At 43.6% G+C, this 20,378-nt stretch overlaps 1 protein-coding gene across 11 annotated transcripts in view; it reads left to right on the top strand.

Annotated features, from left to right (window-relative positions):
* The window catches only part of LOC127006954 (cAMP-regulated phosphoprotein 21-like), a 124,309-nt gene extending 108,951 nt beyond the window's left edge, over positions 1-15,358 (top strand). For 5 of the 11 annotated variants that reach the window (XM_050877351.1, XM_050877352.1, XM_050877353.1 and 2 more), the window contains 14 exons: positions 232-407; positions 1,256-1,404; positions 1,669-1,767; positions 2,171-2,330; positions 2,699-2,806; positions 3,365-3,517; positions 3,777-3,931; positions 4,123-4,287; positions 4,407-4,668; positions 5,166-5,400; positions 5,559-5,745; positions 8,652-8,819; positions 9,005-9,290; positions 9,442-15,358. In XM_050877351.1, the coding sequence (XP_050733308.1) occupies positions 232-407; positions 1,256-1,404; positions 1,669-1,767; positions 2,171-2,330; positions 2,699-2,806; positions 3,365-3,517; positions 3,777-3,931; positions 4,123-4,287; positions 4,407-4,668; positions 5,166-5,400; positions 5,559-5,745; positions 8,652-8,819; positions 9,005-9,290; positions 9,442-9,728 (2,590 nt within the window). In that variant the 3' untranslated portion in view covers positions 9,729-15,358. Of the gene's footprint in view, positions 1-231; positions 408-1,255; positions 1,405-1,668; positions 1,768-2,170; positions 2,331-2,698; positions 2,807-3,364; positions 3,518-3,776; positions 3,932-4,122; positions 4,288-4,406; positions 4,669-5,165; positions 5,401-5,558; positions 5,746-8,651; positions 8,820-9,004; positions 9,291-9,441 lie in introns of those variants that run through there. The other 6 variants (XM_050877350.1, XM_050877349.1, XM_050877356.1 and 3 more) reach the window with 6 other exon arrangements.
* Positions 15,359-20,378: the final 5,020 nt, after the last annotated feature.

Genomic DNA, 20,378 nt, shown 5'->3' with positions numbered 1-20,378 from the left:
TCTCATCACCAGCGTTGCCAGATTGCCATACTTAGCCTCTTATGTTTACCAACTTCCGACACAAAAACTGTCTCCTGGTCCCAAATAACTAGATTCCTTTATATTTATTGTTAAAATAGTTAATTCCTGATGTTTCTTGGCAATTGTTAGGCGTCAAAAACCGGTAAATACTATGCCCTGAGTACGATAATCTGGCAACAGTGCTCATCACATGTGTCTTGTATCCTTCAGACCTGGGAGGCTGCCCAAGGTGGAGTCCTTTGAGAGCCGAGACACCCTTCATCCCAGGTCTCTCCGGCCACCGGTGTTCAAGTCACACAGTTTTGGCGGCTACAGCGGCGGAGTGACAGTGTTGTCACGTGGAGACTCTGTGTCTAGCAACATCTCTTCCAGATTAAGTAAACAAGGTAATGTCTGATATGAACTTTAACCCGGTAGCAGCTGGGATCATGTTTCTTAAATATCCCTTTAAGCGAGAAAAATGAGAAATAATCATCCCACACACATTTCAAAATATATATCAAAGCATTTGTGATCAATTTATGCATCATCTATTTTTTGGGGTTTATATCATGGCACAAATTTGGCCCGTCACTGCTACACGGTAAAGCCACAAATTTGGCCCGTCGCTGCTACCGGGTTAAGTGCGAGTAGCATTTTCCTGCTTAATTTTTTTCATTAGATGGCAATTCCAAAACTAGTTCTTTAAATGTAGTATTTTCATGAATCAGCACAGTATGGGACCAACAAGATGATCATCCAAAGAAATTGAAAATGGCAACATGCTTGAAAGATATACGGAAATGCTGTTTTCCACATAGATGTGTTATACTGTGGAACAACCTGGACAAGGAGGTCAATTTTAAAAACAACTGAATTGAAAGACAAATTCCACCAATTGAAACTTGAGATGGGACCTCATTTCCTTTACATCATAACAAGTTAACCCCTTGACTGTGGATTTCCTACAAGAAGACATCACCAAGCTACAGGAATGGAACAAAAAGTGGCTGCTGCAATTCAATGAAGAAAAATGTAGTCATGCACCTTGGGAGGGGAAATCTAGCATACCAATACCACATGGGAAACACTCCTCTATCCACCACAGAGGCAGGGAAAGACCTGGGCATATATGTTACCAGGCTACCAGTGAAGGCGAAATCCGTGCCAGTCACAGCGAGGGATTAAGTAGACAATGATATTCAGGCAGTATGTTTGATATCCACAGAATACACTAACATTTTCTCTTTTTCAGACTCCACCAGCAGCAGGATAAGCGACCAAAGTATGAGTTCTGGCTACAAGTCACAGAGACAAGATACTAGTTCAACAAATGTGTCAAATACTCTCTCCACGACTCCTTCCCCGACCACCAGTCAACACCAACACTCAGCTGCCGGCCAGGTGAGACAGGAGACTAAGGGCCACTCTCACCACTATTGCCAAATAATTGTACTCATCACATTGCATTTTCATAATTTCTGACCGATAACTTCACCCGAGAGAAGATAGCGCCACTATAAACACTTGCCTGCGTCATGACGGGCTGGGGCTGATAGGGAAGAAGTGGTGTACATTTAGGGTTGTGAATGAAAGAAACAGTTTAAGGATATGATCATTTCTCTTCCATGCCATATTGGGACTCACCACATGATACTTTCCCTGCAGGTGGGTGTGTGGGGTGGAGAAGGAGATAGCCAACCTGTGATGTGGGCAGTGACGGACATGGAAGCTGTACCTGCTGGAGCTATGTTAATAAACCCCCAGGTGAGTGTTACTGATGACAAACAATGTAAGAGAAGCTGAGGCCACAACAAAATCCATAATAGTTTCAGTGAAACTTCAGAAGAATACAGATCAGTAACCCCTCGGCTGCGGATTTCCTACAAGAAGACATCACCAAGCTACAGGAGTGGAGCAATAAGTGGCTTCTACAATTGAATGAAGAAAAACATAAGTCATGCACCTTTGAAGGGGAAACCCAACATACAAATACCACATGGGAAACACTCCACTATCCACCACAGAGGCAGAGAAAGACCTTGGGGTATATGTTACTAGGCTACCAGTGAAGGTGAAATCTGTGCCAGTCACTCTACATCATACTACATACATTTCAATTACTCTAAAGATGGTAATTTATGGTTATTTTGCCTTTTCTCATCTGCAGAGTGGCCAGCCATATATGAACTCCGATGGGTCAGTATATCGCTTTGATCCAAACAACCCTCCTCAGCTGAGCCCGAGCGTCAGCAGTAGCAGCTCGGGAGTCACGGCTGCCCAGGAGAAAGACTCTGCTTCTGACAAGGACACCTCAAGCCAGCCCTCAGGTGAGTCAAAGCTGAGATTTATAACATTAAAGATCAAGGAGAGGTGAACGAACATTTGTATTGCATAAAAATGAGAGCCCTTGTCTTGCTCCCGGTTCAAATTCTCAGCCCAACACCTTGTACAGATATATTACCACAGAGGCATGTCGTAGTTACTGAAATCTAGATGAAAAGACAGTCTTAGAACAAGTCATCATTCCTGATTTTTGGAGGGTGTAAAAAATGAGCTTGTTCTTTTGCTTGTGAATGCTTTTTCTTTGGTTTGTTTTCAGTGATAACCTTATGGCATTTTTCTTTCCCTGCTGCAAAGTTTTTCCTAATCCTTCAATTCCGTGCATAGCTGAGGTCGAGTTATTGCATGCTTCCAGGGCTGCTGTACCACAAACCTTCGAAGTGCATGTATTCGGAGGGGGTCTCAGGGGGTCCTCTCTCCTCCCCTGTCTCTCCACCTCAGCCTGCCCCAGCATCACACCAAGGTCGTGTATATGTGCTTTGGTCCTTGATTTATACCTCATTGCTTGGCAGTTTTTATATATGCCAAATGTGATGGTCTAGAAGAGGATTCAGTCCACAAAAAAACATGCAGTAGGATCTCACCAATGATGATTTCCAAAATTACGGTTTCAACAATTACAGTCAGCTGGAACTACTGTGGCCCCATCTCCACTCAGGTCTCATGTGCCAGGCTCACACACTTTCTTCAACACATCATCAAACCCATCAAAGCCAGCCCTTACATCTACTGGTTAGGCAAAAATATCGCACAGCAACACGCTACTTTCAACCACAGACAATAAGAACGGAGCTGTGGGTGACCTGGCTGTGATCAATAATATTAGGCAGTAAGCAACTTATCGGGTCAATATAAAACACAATGCACCATAGTTCATACACAACAATACAAAGAAGTAATAAGTCCAGAGTCCAGAGTAGGTAACCATGTGCTTCATGAGAGAGCCAGGCCAGGACTGAGAGAGTGGAGTCATTCTGTCTTGGCTCCTGAAAGTGTTTTGATTACACTCCTTTCCTCACAGGTGGTTCAAGTGGGAGCCTCACCACCTGTGTGACCCAGGTTCCTGCCGTGTCCACACCATCACATGATCTTCCTCAAACTGCCTCGGCCAACATTCACAGCCCGCCCACCAAACAGCTCAGTCTACAGCAATCCTCTCCTGAGCCAACACAAGGTGAGATAAAGTTTGCATACTTTCAAAATTTAGGTGATTAAGTGTTATAACTTTAATTTGAATGTTATGTGGCAAACTGATTGTGACATTTGAACACTAATGTTTTTCAGCGAGGAAACAGTTAAAAATTGCTGAAAAAGGTTTTCTTTGTTGTCATTTAATTTTCATGTTTGAAGATATTTTATAGGAAACCAAACTCAATTTTAAAAGTAGCAAACTAGCTTTACTTATTTTCTTATCCTCATGATTTTGTTACCAGGTGTTGTGAGTGGCAGTGTGTCAGGCGGGGAGAGCCGGGAGGCTGAGATGCCTGCTGCCTCTGGGGGAAATAGCGGCAGTGAGGGGGTGACCCAGCCCACACCTCAAGTGATATACCCGCAGTATTATCCACTTGAAGCAAGATCTTACTCCCAGGTGAGGGAGATGAAAAGACAACAAAACTTTTTGTAAAATTATTCAAGTTCTGTGGGGACATTATTCCACTGCCTCACTCTTAAACTGGCATCAAACTTGCCATGAGTGACTAATAAACTTAGCAAGAGTTAGTGAAGATTTACAATACTGCCTTTGTAGATTTTAAGTTTAACTGATCTCCACATTCTCAGGAGGGCCACGTGAGTGAGGTGGCCAGCCATATGCGGGCCCTGTGCCTGAGTGGGGCCAGTGGCAGTGAGGCTCCAGGAGACATGGTTACAGGGCAGGTGGCTGCCCCGCCAGCTCCCGGCCCGGGACCTCAAAGTTACGTTGTGCCAAGACAGCATTACACACAGGTAGGTAAATGGAGTAATCTGGAATACCACAGTTTACCCTAAAAAGTGTCATATACATACATACAATATACACTGAAAAATGCAGTAATTGTCACACTTATTGAGTTTTCTTCTTGCAGCCAGTGTACTACATGCCGGCAGGGAGTGTGGGTAACCTGAACGGCTCCCTCAAGTATGTGTACCCTCAGTATCAAATGGCTCCTGTGCAGGCTCCAGCAGGAGTGCAAGCCCAGGCAGGGGTACAGCCAACTGGAATGCAACAAGTTCAGGGGATACCTGCTGTACCAGCAGTACCTTCTCTGACAGGGGCAGTGCCAGCAGCCCCTGGCCCTCCCACAGCCCATCATCCCTCCATGGAACACACCCCAGCTCTCCCTCCTGGTAAGTACCCAACAGTAAAGAGAGATTTACTCACTATGTATTTGTAAGAAGTTAACATAATTTACAGTACAGTTTATAGTGCCCCTTGTTCATTATAGCACAGCTGGCACTGTCAGGCAGACAAAGCTAAACTTAATGGCACTCACCGCTCTGTCAGCTTTTTTTCCACTGCTGCTTACCAACCCCTATGTACATGTTGGGCCGCCCATCACTGGACTGAACCCCACGATGTCAAAACTGTCTGAAATTGAATGTAGCGTGCTGGGTGATGGGAACAAGGGGGGAGGGCAACTAGAAGCCAGTATCAATCTGAGCTGGTGCCTGCATTGACAGGGATATTCGTTGTGCAATACACTTGAAATTTTGACACTCACAGTGGCATGCTCAAACAACTGGACCTGTTGCTGTAGTTTACAGGAATTAATTCCCTGGTAAAATATTTTTACTGTACAATAATTTGAGATACAATCCAGGAACACAGCTGCATGGTATAATAGGGGGGGGGCACCTTTACCCTCCAGGAGGCTACACAGTGGTGACCTACCCCGCTGCTGGAAATGTAAGTGGGACAGGCAGTGGGCAGGAGGCCGGGGGCACCACCTATTACTATCAGCTGCCTTCAGCACCAGCAGGATCAGGAATTGGTGGTCCCCTCCCTCCAGGACAGCCTGTACCCACCAGCCTCCACCAGTACACCATCACACCCTCCACCACAACCACCACGTTTCCACAGTGAGTATTAAGTGAGCTGCAGGCTTTTGTACCATGGCAAGGGTCATCAATACTCTCTATTTGATATTTGAATTTTCATCATAAAGTGAACTTTGAATCATTAGCATTTTCTGTATCATATGTTGTATACTATGTCCTAAGCTTCTCTTCTGTGCCAGGATGGGGAGCAGCTTAGGTTATTACACTCCAAGTGGCTTGCCAGGTGGAGGAGTGTACCAGGCTGTGGGTGGCATGCAGGGCATGTCTGGGGGCATGTACAGCTCCCCTCCTGGCCCGGCCCCGGCCAGCCATGCCACAGCTGTCTCCTACAGAGCCCCGACCCCTCCCCAGACTCCCAGCACCCAGGTGAGTTTAGTGTCCCATTAGGACCACCGTTGCTGTCAAGGTGAGCTGGAACTTCCCAAAATCAGCATTTCATCAAAGCTGTTCATATTTGTAAAGTGACTGATTATCAGTTCGCTTTTATTGTTTGGCTAATGTGTCATTCATACTTGCCGTGGCTTGAGAACGTAGCTTTTATAAGTGAACATAAAACATTGCATTTATTTTTTAACATTCTAAACAGCACCACATCAGAATCTGTTCTGACTGAAAAAGTGTCTCATTATCAGTTTGCTTTTCCCATCATAGCTTGTGTATTATTATTTCTTGATCAAGCTTAAAAGCTGTAGCTTGCATAACAAATCATAAAACATGATTTGATTTGATTATGATTTTATTTTATGCAATGGTCCCTGTAAACACTGTACAGGCAATCTTTGAACAAACCTTGTACTGTTGGCGCTTGCCTTGCTTTGTCTTAGATGCAACCGCTCCACTCTTGCCAGGAATGTTTGCCCTGAGGGACAGGGAGAACTTTGTTGCATGTAAGGTAGCTTGTTGATACATAACACATGATTTTTTTCTTCATACTTTCCATGTCATTCATATTTTCTCAAAAGTACATCATGTAGTACCGTGTATTTAGAAAATTTTAAATGACATTTGATTTATTCTTTAAAGCATTGCAAAGAAAATGTAAAGAATTATAACTATTATTTATGTTATTACGTTGATTACTTGCGCCTTCATGGCCTAGTGGTCAGCCGGCCTGGCTTCTGTTCCGTGGGCCCGGGTTCAAATCCTGTCCCAGGCAGTCGGCCTGCAGCTCACCCAGCTGTTCATCCTCCCGTTCGGACTGGTCAATAAATAGGTACCTGGGTAAACCTAGGGAAGGTAAACTGTGGTAATCCCGGAATTCACACTGGCCTGTGTCCCGGGGCAACTGGTTCTTATCCACCACAGGCTCAAAGGGCCAACTGATGAGCTCTGTAGCCACGTGCAGCTATAGCAAATGCACCCACCTTTACCTTCATACAGTATAATAAATCCAGCCTGTTTTGTGGAAGAGGCTCCTGTATATAATGATAAATTTTTTAAACAAAGAGATCATTGTTCATATGGATAATAATTTTCAGGGCATGAAATTAATATTCAAAGTGGAAATATGACTTTACAAGAATCCCAATTGACTTTAACAATAACTGCCACTTACATCCTTGCAGCACCTTGTTCAAAATTCATCTGTCTATCTATCTATATCTCCGGCGGCCTACTCCCACGTAAATCCAAATCCAGCAATGACCAACTTATAATTATGTGAGAAACCATCACCTGCACCAGCACCACCACACTCACTGCTTAACTTTACCAGACACTCACCTTTCACACCACTTTGAGAGCTTTATCAACTTCTCCTCAAGAACAGAGTGCATAGTTTATGACTGTTGCTTAGAAAATGCTTCCGTGCTATTTACTCCACTTACTATGCTTGAATGTAAAGTACTAGTTCCTGTATGTATATGTTAGTGTGTGTAAGTTTGTTTGAGAGAACGTGAGAGAGTGTGTGAGAGAGACAGAGAGAGAGAGAGAGAGCAAGCGAGAGAGCGAGCAAGAGAGCGAGTGAAAGAGTGAGCGAGAGAGCGAGAGAGCGAGTGAGCAAGAGAGAGAGAGCAAAAGCGAGAGCGAGAGCAAGAGAGAGTGAAAGTAGGTATGTGATTGTGTGGTAACTCTCACGTCTCAGCCATCTCCTACCTCTCAGTGACAAAGCCTACAGTGTTATGGGTGCATATTTTCTTACCCGACTCTATATGATACTTTCCATCACAGGTTGACTGTTCCAACATGAATCAAAAATCTGTGTGTGTCTTATCGAAGCCGAGTTATGTAATAGTTTAGTGGGACGTTGCTGAGCGTAGGAGGTGGCTGAGGTGAGAGATGGGAGGCTTGGCGAGTCCTCAGAGCAGGTTAAACTGATGCTCCCAGGTCATTGTTTTATTTATTTATTTATTCATTTTAATCCTTTTCAGTTTAGCATACAAAAAACTCTGTGCCTGGCATCTTCACATCCTTCAGTTCCAGTAATCTTTTTATTTAGATGGTAGTCAGTTCAATGTCTGGTCTTGCTCAAGTCTCCAGCTCCCAGCCATTTCAGCGCCAAAGCATCTGAAAAGAGAAAAGAAATCTGTTATGACATATCGAGTTATAACTTTTGTGACATTCTGACAGCTTTCTTACTTGTGCTTAATTTTATCTGATTTATTTTAATATAATAACTTTACTGTAAATATTTATTGGGATGCATTAAATCTACTTACAATATAAATTAAGTATATCTTTTAATACTTAGTTTACCGGTATTACAGAAGAATTCCAATTCACTGCTTCCACCTGTACAAATCTAGAATATTACCTTGTCCTGGGACCCGAGGAGGTCCCTTGGTGGAGGCTCAGTGTCTGGAGGCTGCATGTTCTCCGTAGCTAGTGTCTTGGACAAAGCAAGTCATATAACATGAATGTTTATCCAACCACATCTTCCATCACAATATTTTTCAAGTATAGAGAAATTAGATTTGATTTGCTCTCTTAAAGTAATTTTTATATTGACTTATATTTAGAGTTCATGTATTTTCTTTAAAGTTGTAGACAAAACATATTTTGCTGACTTCTTCATGAATTTTTTCCTGACAAAAAAGAGCAGAAAATAGGATGTTAGCTCTGTTTTATAATGAATGGAATCTTTCAAGAGTTTTGATGAATTAAAATGTATGACTTGTAAATGTGGCTATTTTGTCATGAGGGCAACATGGGCCTCAGCTCGTCAGAGTGAGGACCAGCATTATGTTGACAAAATATTCAAGTTTCAAAAGAAGGACAGGCTGCCTTTGTCCCATGAAGCCGATGGTGATGCGGTGATCTCTGGTTCTTTGTAGGGCATGAGTTTAAGCCTGGGGTATGTGAGTGGCGGCAGTGGGGGGACTGGGGTAGCGCCAGCGGGAGGGCAATATATGGCAATGGTCCCCCCCCAGCAGCCCCCCACTCCCACATCCCACGCCCCTCCCCCCCAGCTCTTCACCACCTTCTTTAGGCCTTCTGTCCAGGTGGGTGGTAGCTCCTCCCGCATGCTGCTGGAAGTAGAGTTGTGGTTAGTAGCAGTGGTAGATCATATGGCATGACATCACTTGGTAGCAACTTGTATTATGGTGTCTTATATTTTTGTTTGATGCTTTGTCCAGATATCTTTGGTTGCCTTGGCACAGTACAGTGATAAATGTTTCCATCACAGATGATGGGAGGGTCAGCAGGCACTCCTCCCCCCCAGTCTGTGCTCCAGTATGGGGGTGGTGCTGTGCCACCCTCAGGTCCCCCAGGATCAGTCACCCCCCACCCGCCAGTGTTCGCCAAGCCCTACATGGGGCCGGCCATGCACACCATGATGCCTGGAGCCTTGCCGGAGCAGGCTGGGCTGGGCAAGGAAGACAAGAGGCTGATGGCCATGGCCCAGGGTGTTGGGGGAGCTCCCACTGGCCCTGCTGCCCAGCTCCTGGCCAGACCGTACTCCATCATGCAAAGTTAGTGATATTCCTATTTATTCTCTAAGTTTATTCCTTTGTTTATGTTCCCTTGAACAAATTTTTAATATGCAGAACTTGAAATAAATATCACCTGTATTTTTAGAGACATCTAAGGAAGCTTTAGTTAAAGCTGTATCTCCCCTTTAAGGTGATATGCGGATATTTGGGGGGACAAGCGGGCTTCCCAATACAGGTGGGATGAGTGGTGGTAGCCTGGCGGGTAGTGGGGCCCCAGCCCCCCTGCGGGCCGGGCCCCTCCTGCTGGCTGGGACGCGGCCCAGACACCCCAATGCCTTCACTCCCACCCCACTTGCCCCCCTGAGTCTAGCAAGACCGCCCAAAGTGCGGAGACAGCGGTCACGAACTTCTTATACTCGTAGCTCAGAAGTTATGACACCTCAGATGTCAGTGGAAGGCCAAGAGTCAAATGAATGAAATTGTTTTCCTGCTTTCAAGCAGTTATCTCCAACCAAGCTTTTACAGTGGGATTGATAACAAAATAATTAAGTTAAAACTATGTGATCCTATGACAAAATTCAAAAAGCATTTCCTATGTAGGTGCTGCAGTGAGGGTTAGTGACAGCCTTATATAGTGTGAGTTGCATCGTGACATTCACCCGGCCCCCGGCCAGCTGTGGTGCAGCGGCAGAGTGACACCTGCTGCCTGCGATGAAGAGGATCCTCATACACCTGCATAATATCTACAGAGCCTGTGGTCTTGTATCGCAAATTGTTCTAGTGTTTGCTGATGTAGTTCTCAATTTTTTATTAAAAAATAACAACAAGGAATTACAGGAAATGTGTTGGTGACAACAAGGAAAACAAGGAGTACACACACGAAGCAGTTTGAGAACTTGCCGACAAAGCTAGAATGCTAACAGATCCAGAAGTGTGCGGTAACTTGTTGTAAAGGCTGGATGTGAACATTTATTGACAAATTTGTTTGAAATGATGACAAAGTGGCATTGTGTGGATCTGACACTGAAGAATACTTGATGACATCAGTAACTCTCAGCATTGGTACATCCTTCCACCCTCACCACCACTACCTCCACCTCCACCAAGGGTACCTCACCTCCCTCCCTACAGCAGTGCATTTCTGTTGCCACTCATCTACTAGCTGTACATAAAATATTGTTATGTTATATTTCACTGACAGCCAACAAAGCTGTGGAGAAATATTTCAGGTTGTTAAAAATATTTTATTATTTTAGTTTGAAGGGGATCAGTTATCATAAGGACATCTCTTGAGAACTTATGACAGTTGGTGACCCAGGAGAGGGAGTTGGTAATGCATTATTAATGTAGAACTTGTAACTGTTTTCTATTTGCACAATGATACTTGTATTATGTATTCGAGTGTCCAATGAAGTTGAGTCATCAAGATTGAGAGTGGAAAAGATGAAAATGAGAATTCAAGTTAATGTTACAGTAAGTAAGTAACACCTCTTTTTATCATTAATTAAATTTCTTAGATGATTTCAGAGCAGTACAACAGTTAATATAAAAATGCAAATCAAGTTGAAGTTATGTGATAATGAGAAGCTGATTGTTCAATTTCTTGGAGTGTTGGGAAGTGAGAGTCAGACTCATGAAAATGTTATTGTTTTATCCTGTTTTGAATTTATGGAAATTCTTTTATCTTGATTTACATTGGAAACATATCCAAGAAAATTAGTGAATTCAGTTTTCAGTCACTTGCAGCGATTCATTGATGAAGACAAAACTGTCACCTTATCGACCCACTGTCAAAAGCTCTTTTTTAACTGGTAGTGTACTCTTTTTACCTGCTCTGCAGCCTGCCATGCACTTTTCAGAGGTATTTAATGATGCAGAAGTCTTTATTATTCACTATTTTTGTACAGCTATTTGAAACACTTGCCTACTGGTTGCTTTTCATAGTCATTGATCTAGTCTTCATGTGCTGATCAAGTCAAAGGTGCTGAGCTGAGTTCATATTGCTCATGTGTACAGAACCCTTGTGGGGAACACTGCTCAGTGGAGGAAGAGAAGAGAAAGGGGCTCTTGCATCCCCTCCCGTGGTAACTACGGAAACAGGAAGATATGAATCTGTGTGAAGTTTCTTGACAGATTCATTTGTTGAAAAATGTGCATATGTATGCACCTGAGTAGCATGTACACATGTCATTAGTGTGTGTGAGTGTGACTGTGTGTGTGTGTGTGTGTGTGTGAGTGTGTGTGTGTGTGTGTGTGTGTGTGTGTGTGTGAGTGTTGTCCAGCAGCTGGCAGCATCCCCTCGGGTAACTGGATCAGCCAGAACACGGGACAGTTGGGTGGCCATCCATTCCCTCCTTCCAGACCACATGGTGTCAGGTGTTGATGAAAGAACATAATAATTGTTAAACCTATAGAGTGTGTCCATTCTAAATACTCTTGGGTTCTCTGTAAGTATTAAGTGTCAGAAGTTTAATGCCTCGAACAATAACAATGGAACTCTATGAAAAATAGAAAATTATGAACAAATGGTATTCCCAAAGATCCGGCTGGCACTGTGATCATCCAGGGAATTTCCATAAGCCAGCAAATGCAATAGAAAGATCCTCCAACCTCGTGAATCCAAAGAATAATGCCTGACACAAGATCCTCTTTATACTCATGACCCAACACAAACCTTTGTTTACAACTTTAGCCTTGTTTGTGCACAACCTTGTTACTCCTGGATGAACTAAATTGGCTTGTTTTTCAAACTAGCTTGAGTAGGATCACAGGGATGTTTTATAGATGTTAAATTAACCAAAATAAACTTTATGCCATTACCAGACATTTGTTATACTGAATCTAGCAGCACATACAATTGGCATAATATATAAAACAAACTTTTATTTTAGAACTAACACCCAGGCATTAATGAAGACAGCAGCAAAATTGAGTTTTTCTTCTGAATTATCAAGTAAAATTTACATTGAACTTTTATGGCTTCACTCACTTTAGAAATCATTTGAAATTTGGATAATTCACTGTCTAAAGAACATCCCTATAGAGCTTTCTGTTCACTGAGGAAAAGAAGCATTTCATGTTTGTTTCACTGTAGGATAAGGAGTCTCACAGGTCTTATGTAGTCAGGTTCTCTCGTACCCCAATGATCTCGTTCCCTAGTCATGTATATCGTTACTTTTTCTTTTTAGATACAACACAAGCTATTTGCCAGAGTGTACAAGTAAAGAGATTAATGCTGTTGAGATTAAATAAAGAACATAACACCAATTGAACTACTATGTCACAACTCAGTTCTCTCTTTCAAAAGCACTGATGATATTTTTGATTTTCTCTCCTATGAGTTTGACTATTGAGCCTAACTATGAATGCTAAAACACCCCTTGCAATGGGCCAAGTATTATGAAAACGAACAACAAGATAACAATCCGCACTTGGGATATTCCGCGAGTGAGAGTACCATGGCTTTATTAGAATATAAGAAAGTAATACCAGCAGTCATTGTATGTGAGTTTGATGTTTGTTAATAATTCTGAAAGTATCAACATTTCTTTCCATAGGCATAATAGTGATCATATCCGTTACATTTCAGTTCAGTTTTGCATCCATCATCTCTGTTCTTCTTGCTGTCATAAAAGTACCTTCTTGCCAAATCATGTTGGTATGATTATCACATTCTTGGCTGACATATTTCATTCATTTCATTTCATACCTGCCTTAACTAATCTTCTGAAAGGGGCCTTCATATTTGTATTGTTGTGCTTTTAAACTCTCACCAGCCATGTACGAGTGAGATGCTTCCAGCCCGTCACTCCCCCGTTCTCTCTCTCCCTCCCCTTAGCCTATTGGAGTCTTTTTCTTTCTCTTTTGCTGTCTCTCTTTCTCTCCGTCTCTTGCTTTCTCTTCTCTTTGCTCTTCTCTTTCTCTTTTGCTTTCTCTTCTTTTCTCTCTCTCCCTTCCTTTCTCTTCTCTCTCTCTCTCCCCCTCTCTCTCATTGTCTGAAGCCCCTCCCCCGTAAAGTCTTTCTGGGTGAGCTCCCCCGTGCCTCCTCACACCCATGAACTCACTAACTAAAATAAAGACTCAACAAGTACAGCTAACTAGATGAAAATGACGTTATTCACATGAGTTTTTTCCTTGCATGAAAAGCATAAAAAAAGAGCAATAAATAATTACAAGATTGTTGGGTGTATCCCTGAGTTGATGATTTGTTGTATGTAGATGACTCTCACTATACAATTGGGTTGCATGCCTAGAAATGTATAATGAACAAGAAGAGTTCAATAGAGATACATTCCAGGACTTAGTCAACCCCAGGACATAAGTATAAAAACGGCTTTTCCAGCTCTCCAGAAAATACTATGAAAAAAAGTGCTCACATGTGTTGAAATAAATATACAAATAGCAATGGAAAGGCTCAATTTTATTTCCTAAATTTGGTCTTCTGTGGTTGTTTAGCTATGTAATAAACATATTTTTAATGTATTGTAACTAGTTTCATGATAATTCCTTGACACCAACCGTGTGGCTCGTGCATGAACTTGATACCGGTCAGCTGAGGCCACATGAGCATTACTAAAACTCAGTAAAGCAAATACACACACACACACACACACACACACACACACACACACACACACACACACACACACACACATCTGCTGTCAGACTTTTAAATACAACAGGCAGACAAACAAGTTAATCAGTGTGAGTGTTCAGAATGCAGCAACTATTTTTTTTAGTGCTTGGCAAACCCTTGTGTAGTGTTCTTTATGTAGGAAATTGGTTGAAAGTCACAAACCAAATGTCCACAATGCAAGAGGAATAAATAAAAATGGATATTCCACCTTTGATAGGGATACATAATTAAATAGAACATATAGTTCCTTCACCTCAGTTTTCCCTGATGGTTGTTTCTAATCAGAGAACTTGTGCAGCTTCTTTATCACTGTCTTGCTGTTGCAGTAATCTATAAGTTTGATACTTAACATTTTTATAACTTTAGTTTGAGTACAAAATGTGATGCACAGTTTCCCACAGCACTAGATGGACGCCGTCATGTCTTACCACCAGGCGGCGCACTAACTGTCATTTTCTTTCTCACTCAACAAGGAGCTCTCTAATCAAGTTGGCTGTTTGAACAACTCTAGCTTTGGCCTCATCTCCCACTTACAAAATAGCCTTGACCACATCAGTAAAAACACTACTGTATCCAGTCAAGTCTTTTCCCTTTGAATATGACACACCCAGACAAAGCCCCACCACTCCTGATGGACCCAGAGGGCAAAACAATTTCAGCTGCATCCTTCAATCATTCAGCCTGTGTGACCTTTGGTCCTGAATTCACAGATGCTCGGAGATGCTCTAGTCATTTTGTCATAGGGTTATTATTTTATTGTTCTTTATTCTTTGAAGTGATAATTGGTCTTTGAATATTTCCATTTTCTTTATTTGGAAAATTTTAGACCCAAAAAAGTAGTATAAGTAACATTTTTAAGATGTTTGACTTTTATATGACCACATATGCTATGTGTGTGTGTGTGTGTGTGTGTGTGTGTGAACGAATAAGGTTCTCAACAGCATAATATGAGTTTGACTTTTATTATTGTGTAACAAAATTATCATTAATTATTCCAAATTAGTTAAAGATGCCTTTACTTTGAATTGGCGAGTCATCGTGGCCATGGTGGCCAACAAGCAAGTTAGTCCATACAGAATGATATGAATTTTGAAGGGTTATACGTAGTAGTTTATGCTTTAAGTGTGAGGCATGAGTGCCAAGTAAGAGTAAGCAGGACAGACAAATTAGAATTTACTATGTAGATATTTCTTATCAACTCTATGGGGTCCCTACTTCACAGTTTTCACTCGCTTGCATTATCTCTCCTACCTAAGGTTCAAACATTGATGCCATGTATTGTCTCAGTCATCTGTCTCAAGTGTTCCAACACCTTACGACATCACCCACATCTCATAGACCTTTCCTCCCTCCCTTCTCTCCTTTCCTGCTCTTGTTTTCAAGTTCAAGTTTTCTATTGCATCTTTTTATGTGTCGCAGTCAGTCTCGCCCACACGGGGAACACTGCAATAAAGATGTTATTATTCTTTAACACTGGTTCTTTTCAGTATCCTAAATGCACCTAAGCTGAAAATTTTGTGTTGATTGCATGGAACAATAAAAGTTAGTACATAAGTGTAGCGACAGGAAGTGTGTCCAGTGCTGCCATCTCTTGCTTTCAGCTGCGGGCGCTTGATGGCTCCAGCGAAAAAAGGCGGAGTAAGTCCTTCCTGCCAGTACACAGCCTCTTCCATGTCAAGACCACCAGGGTGCCTCCCCGTGGCACCCGTGGTAACTGGAACCTTGTGCCGGGCTAAATCCCGGGAGGATCTCGAAGCAGCTCATGTAACAAACTACCCAAACACCTAACAAACAATCACCATCGAATCCGCGGTCTCAACCCTCCACCGTAGCTTCGTTTGTTGTGTTCGGAACTCCGGAGCTTCTCTTCCACCGATCCACGGGCCGCGCTGCCATATTACTGTACTCACTGTATTTACCGGTTTTGACCAATAACTACTGCTCCCAGACATGAGGAACTAACGATATTAACGAAAACTATCAATGAATCTCGTTAGTGGGGTGCAGGAGACAGTTTCTGAGTCGGGAATCGGTAAATATAAGATTCTGGGTAGGACAATCTGGCACCGTTGTCCGCGGGTGTTGGCACTTGACAGTGTTAGGGTGGCAAGCAGAGGATTAACACGTACTTCATGTGATATATATAAGTGCATGGCTCATAAACATTACTCGAGGACGATAAGACGTTGGTGAGCTTCTTCCTTTTCGTACGGAAGTTGTAAAAGAGATCATTTAAAGGCCATATTCCTAAACATTTCGGAGCCCAAGAACACACATTTGACAAGGGTTCCGTAGGAGTTTGGGACATTTGCAGAGGTAGCTTTATGATCCTTCTGGTAGTGTGATCATTCGTTTGTGTCATGAACCAAGAATAACACTCATTAGAACGCGATTGATCTCCTTTTCGGCCTTTGGAAATAGTTAAAGCGCGGGGTGGAAGCGTCTAAGCCCGTATTCTTAAACGTCTCGGCGTCTCAGTTCGCCTGTTTTAAAAGCCTCTCGTACAAGTTCATGTGATTTTCGTGGACTGTTTTGTGACCCTAAGGATGGTTCGACACGACTGCTGCTTCTTGAACGCGAAAATAACACAAGAAAACCTGATTAAATCTTCTCTGTGGCTCTGGAAAATAATCGTAACTAGAGCCCGATACCTTTAAGAATACGGACCTAAGAGTCTGGAATGTGGAAAGATGCTGTAGGCTACCCGTGAAGAAAAGTCAAGTGTAGATGGTAGCAAGCGTCATCCCTCCATTGAGCCAACCATAAGGGAGCAGCGTGCATGTCACCGCCCTAAGGAATAGTCTACTCCCAAATGAAACCAAGGAAAGCTTCAAAAGTAAGTAGCATCATCCTTCATGTTATTATGTTGAATGTCTAGAATTTCACCCGTCTTACAGTGGCATACGAGGCTTTATTGTTGATGTTTTGATGTGTCTTTAACTAATCTGAGTAGCGGGCTTTTTTTTTTTTTCTTTTTTTCTCTTCTTTACGCCCTTGAACTGTCTCCTTAGCTGTAAAAATCTTCTAGTAACTATTCCCCGCGTATATCACCAAAGGCAAAGTTGTGAACATAGCCTACTCTATAGCTACACTTGGCCTCGGTGCTACAACTACTACTACTACTATTACCAAACAACAACACAAACATCAGAATCCCATAACCATTTGAAAACAGCAAGACAAACAAGTGACCGGCCATTGTTCTCTCCATACGCGGCTGTCCTTTAAAGTCTGGTGGTGCGGTAAAGCCTGACAGGGGAGAGGGATGAAGGAAAGGGGGGAGGAAGGGAGAGGCACGCGGGTAGGGAATGGCAGGTAAAAGGTGACATTGGGGTTTATAAGCTTACCAAGACCCACCAAGACCCAAACTTCAGTCAGCATTTGGTCATTCTCGCACATATACGGTTATTCAATCCATGCTCGTCAATCTGTCTGTGTCCCTATAGTAATACCCGACCCATGTACGTAGGTAAAGATGATATCATAGTGGAGATTGAGAGTTTATCGAAATTGAACTTTAGTTAGGCTTTGGATAGCTTTGCCTTCGTCCAGGTCGCATATATTACCAATGTCTCTACGGGTAGGTGGTTCCTGATTGAAGACGGTTGGCTGTAGCGTCGAAATTAACCGCGTCACGTCAGCCTCCCCCTATCAGTCAGCCCTGCCCCTATTCTTGCCTCGTCAGCCCCTTCCTTTCCTGTCAGTCCCACCTCTAACTTCATTCCATCAGCTCCCTTCCTTTCCTGTCAGCGCCACCTCTAACTTCATCACGTCAGCCCCCTCCCATCCTATCAGCCACACCTCTAACTTCGTCCCTTCAGCTCCCTTCCTTTCCTGTCAGTCCCATCCCTAACCTCGTCACGTCAGCCCCCTCCCATCCTGTCAGCTCCGCCCTTAACCTTGTCTCCTCTGCCCCCTCCCATCCTGTCAGCCCCACCTCTAACTTCGTCCCGTTAGCTCCCTTCCTTTCCTGTCAGTCCCATCTCCTAACCTCGCCTCGTCAGCCCCTTCCCTTCCTGTCAGCCCCGCCCCTCACCTCGCAACGTCAGCCTCTTCCCTCCCTCTCAGTCCCGTCCCTAATGTAGCTTCATCAGCCCCTTTCCATCCTGCCAGTCCCGTCCCTAACCACGCAACGTCAGCCCCACAAAGGTATAAAGAATGGGAATGAGTGTCAGAAGCCTTTATGGTCAACCCCTCCCTTCCTGTCAGGCCCGGCCCTATCCTCACCTCGTCAGCCCCTTCCTATCCTGTCAGCCACACCTCAAACCTCGCCTACCCCAGCCCCTTCCCTTCTTGACAGACCCTTTAACTCAGTCCCTCCTCCCTCCCGTCAGCACCGCCCACATCCACACACCGCCGCTCCCTTCCTCACCATCATTACGCCTCGTCTAACCATCCCCCGTTCCTTTTAATTCCTCCAGGGCCTCTTTTAGTCAAGTCATCGTGTATCTTCGTCATCATCAGCCGTTAGTGATGATCTATAGGGCTAATGGACTGTTTTGTGATGGTAGTGATAGTTGTACAAGGCATCTGCATTTTGAGCGTGATAAACACCCATGAAAACCCGGTTAATCTTTCTTGTGGCTTTGGGAATAGTCGTAATAGAAGCCGATACGTTTAAGGATATGGAGTTAGAACCTTTCCCAGCCTTTTCCTTCTCTCCAACTCCCTCAATCCGGTTAATCTTTTCTGTGGCTTTGGGAATAGTCGTAATAGGACCCGATACGTTTAAGAATATGGATTTAGAACCTTTCGTAGCCTTTTCCTTTTCCTTGCCAACTCTCTCAACCCGGTTAATCTTTTCTGTGGCTTTGGGAAACAGTCGTATTGGGAGCCTGCTACGTTTTTAGAATATGGAGTTAGAACCTTTCCCGGCCTTTTTCTTTTCCTTTCCGACTCTCTCAAATCGGTTAATCTTTTCTGTGGCTCTGGTAGTCGCAATGGCAGCCCGATACGTATAAGAATATGTACTTTAAAACCTTTCCCTGCCTTTTCCTGTTCCTATTTCTCACTCTGATGTTCGTGTACCGCATTCTGCCCCGCCTAAGGTTCTGATATCTCTCCATCTGGCTCTCCGCCTCCTCTCCCCATTCCTCTTTTTTAACCACCCTGTCAGCTGCGTCACGCCCCGTTGTTCCCTGCAGCACCCCGACACGCCCCGCTACTCCCCGGCTGCCCCGCCCAGCAACAGGTGAGGGGCGGAGGCTAGCGGAGGTATGCCGGTGGGAAGGAGGGAGGAAGGGAGGAAAGGATCGGTCGGGCTGCCTAGCGGAGTCGACCTCTTGAAGTACCTGAGGCTAACGGAAAATGCGGGCGTGAGGGGCGGCAGCATAGGCCTACGAACGTCCGCGGGAGGATGAGGAGGGTGAAAGGGAGGGTTACGTAGGAGGGAGAGGGGCAGGAGGGAAGGGGTAGAGACGGAGAGGTAGGGCAGAAGTCGCTGTCATCCACCATAAGTCTTGCCCTTGTGGGTTTGTTAAGAGAAGGTTGCGGAGGCTGGTCTGACTATGTATTGTTATTGTTATTATTATTAAGTTATTGACGGTGTTGTTGTTGATTCTGGTGTTGATATTATTTTGTTTTTTGGTGATATTGCATTTTATTAGTAGTATTAGTATTAGCAGTGTTAGTTTTAGTAGTAGTAGTAGTAGTAGTAGTAGTAGTAGTAGTAGTTGTTGTATAGTAGTAGTAGAAGTAGTAGTAGTATGGTATCAGTGGTAGTAGTAGTAGTAGTAGTAGTAGTAGTAGTAGTAGTATTGTAGTAGCATATGTAGTAGTATATGAATTGCTTTGTGAAAGACTATAAGGAAAGATACCTCTCACAACGCAACTCCAATGTATGGAGGCCGTATTAAAAAAAAGTAGTAGTAGTAGTAGTAGTAATAGTAGTAGTAGTAGTAGTGGTGATAGTAGTAGTTATTGTTGTTATTTCAATGCTGGTTGCGTTTATTACCTTCGCTGCCTGTGTGTCCTAAGCTTTTACTAATCTTGCTACTGTTGCTGTGAGGCTGATTCTGCCACTGTTGCATTGCTCTCCTCCTCCTCCTCCTCCTCCTCCTCCTCCTCCTCCTCCCTCATCTTCACTCCCCTTCCCGTAGGCGCATCACGGTGTCGGACAGATAACCTCATTACCCTACCTGCCTTATGCCCACCTCATACCTGTTCCTCCCCCCTGGCTGATTCTTCTTATCCCGTAGGCCTGGCCGCGGTACCTCTCCCTCCCTCCCTCCCTCCCTGCCTCCTTGTGTCCCATTCCATCCCCTCCTTTCCGCCTTCCCTCCCTTCCTCCCTTCCTTCATCCCTTCCCCCACCGCTTACACCCTTGGTCAGGTCCTTTTAAATCTCTCCTTCAGTATTTCTTTCGTTTTTTCCTTAATATAAAGTTTTTAATACCATACTCATTATAAAATCCTGGGCAACTCCTTTCCATCTCTTCATCTTCCCTTTTTTATAATCACTTTCCTCCTCTTTTTTTTCCATAATCCCTCTTT

The sequence above is a fragment of the Eriocheir sinensis genome, chromosome 34 (assembly GCF_024679095.1).
Source record: "Eriocheir sinensis breed Jianghai 21 chromosome 34, ASM2467909v1, whole genome shotgun sequence".
NCBI classification, from domain to species: domain Eukaryota; kingdom Metazoa; phylum Arthropoda; class Malacostraca; order Decapoda; family Varunidae; genus Eriocheir; species Eriocheir sinensis.
This window is presented reverse-complemented; position numbering and strand designations above follow the sequence as displayed.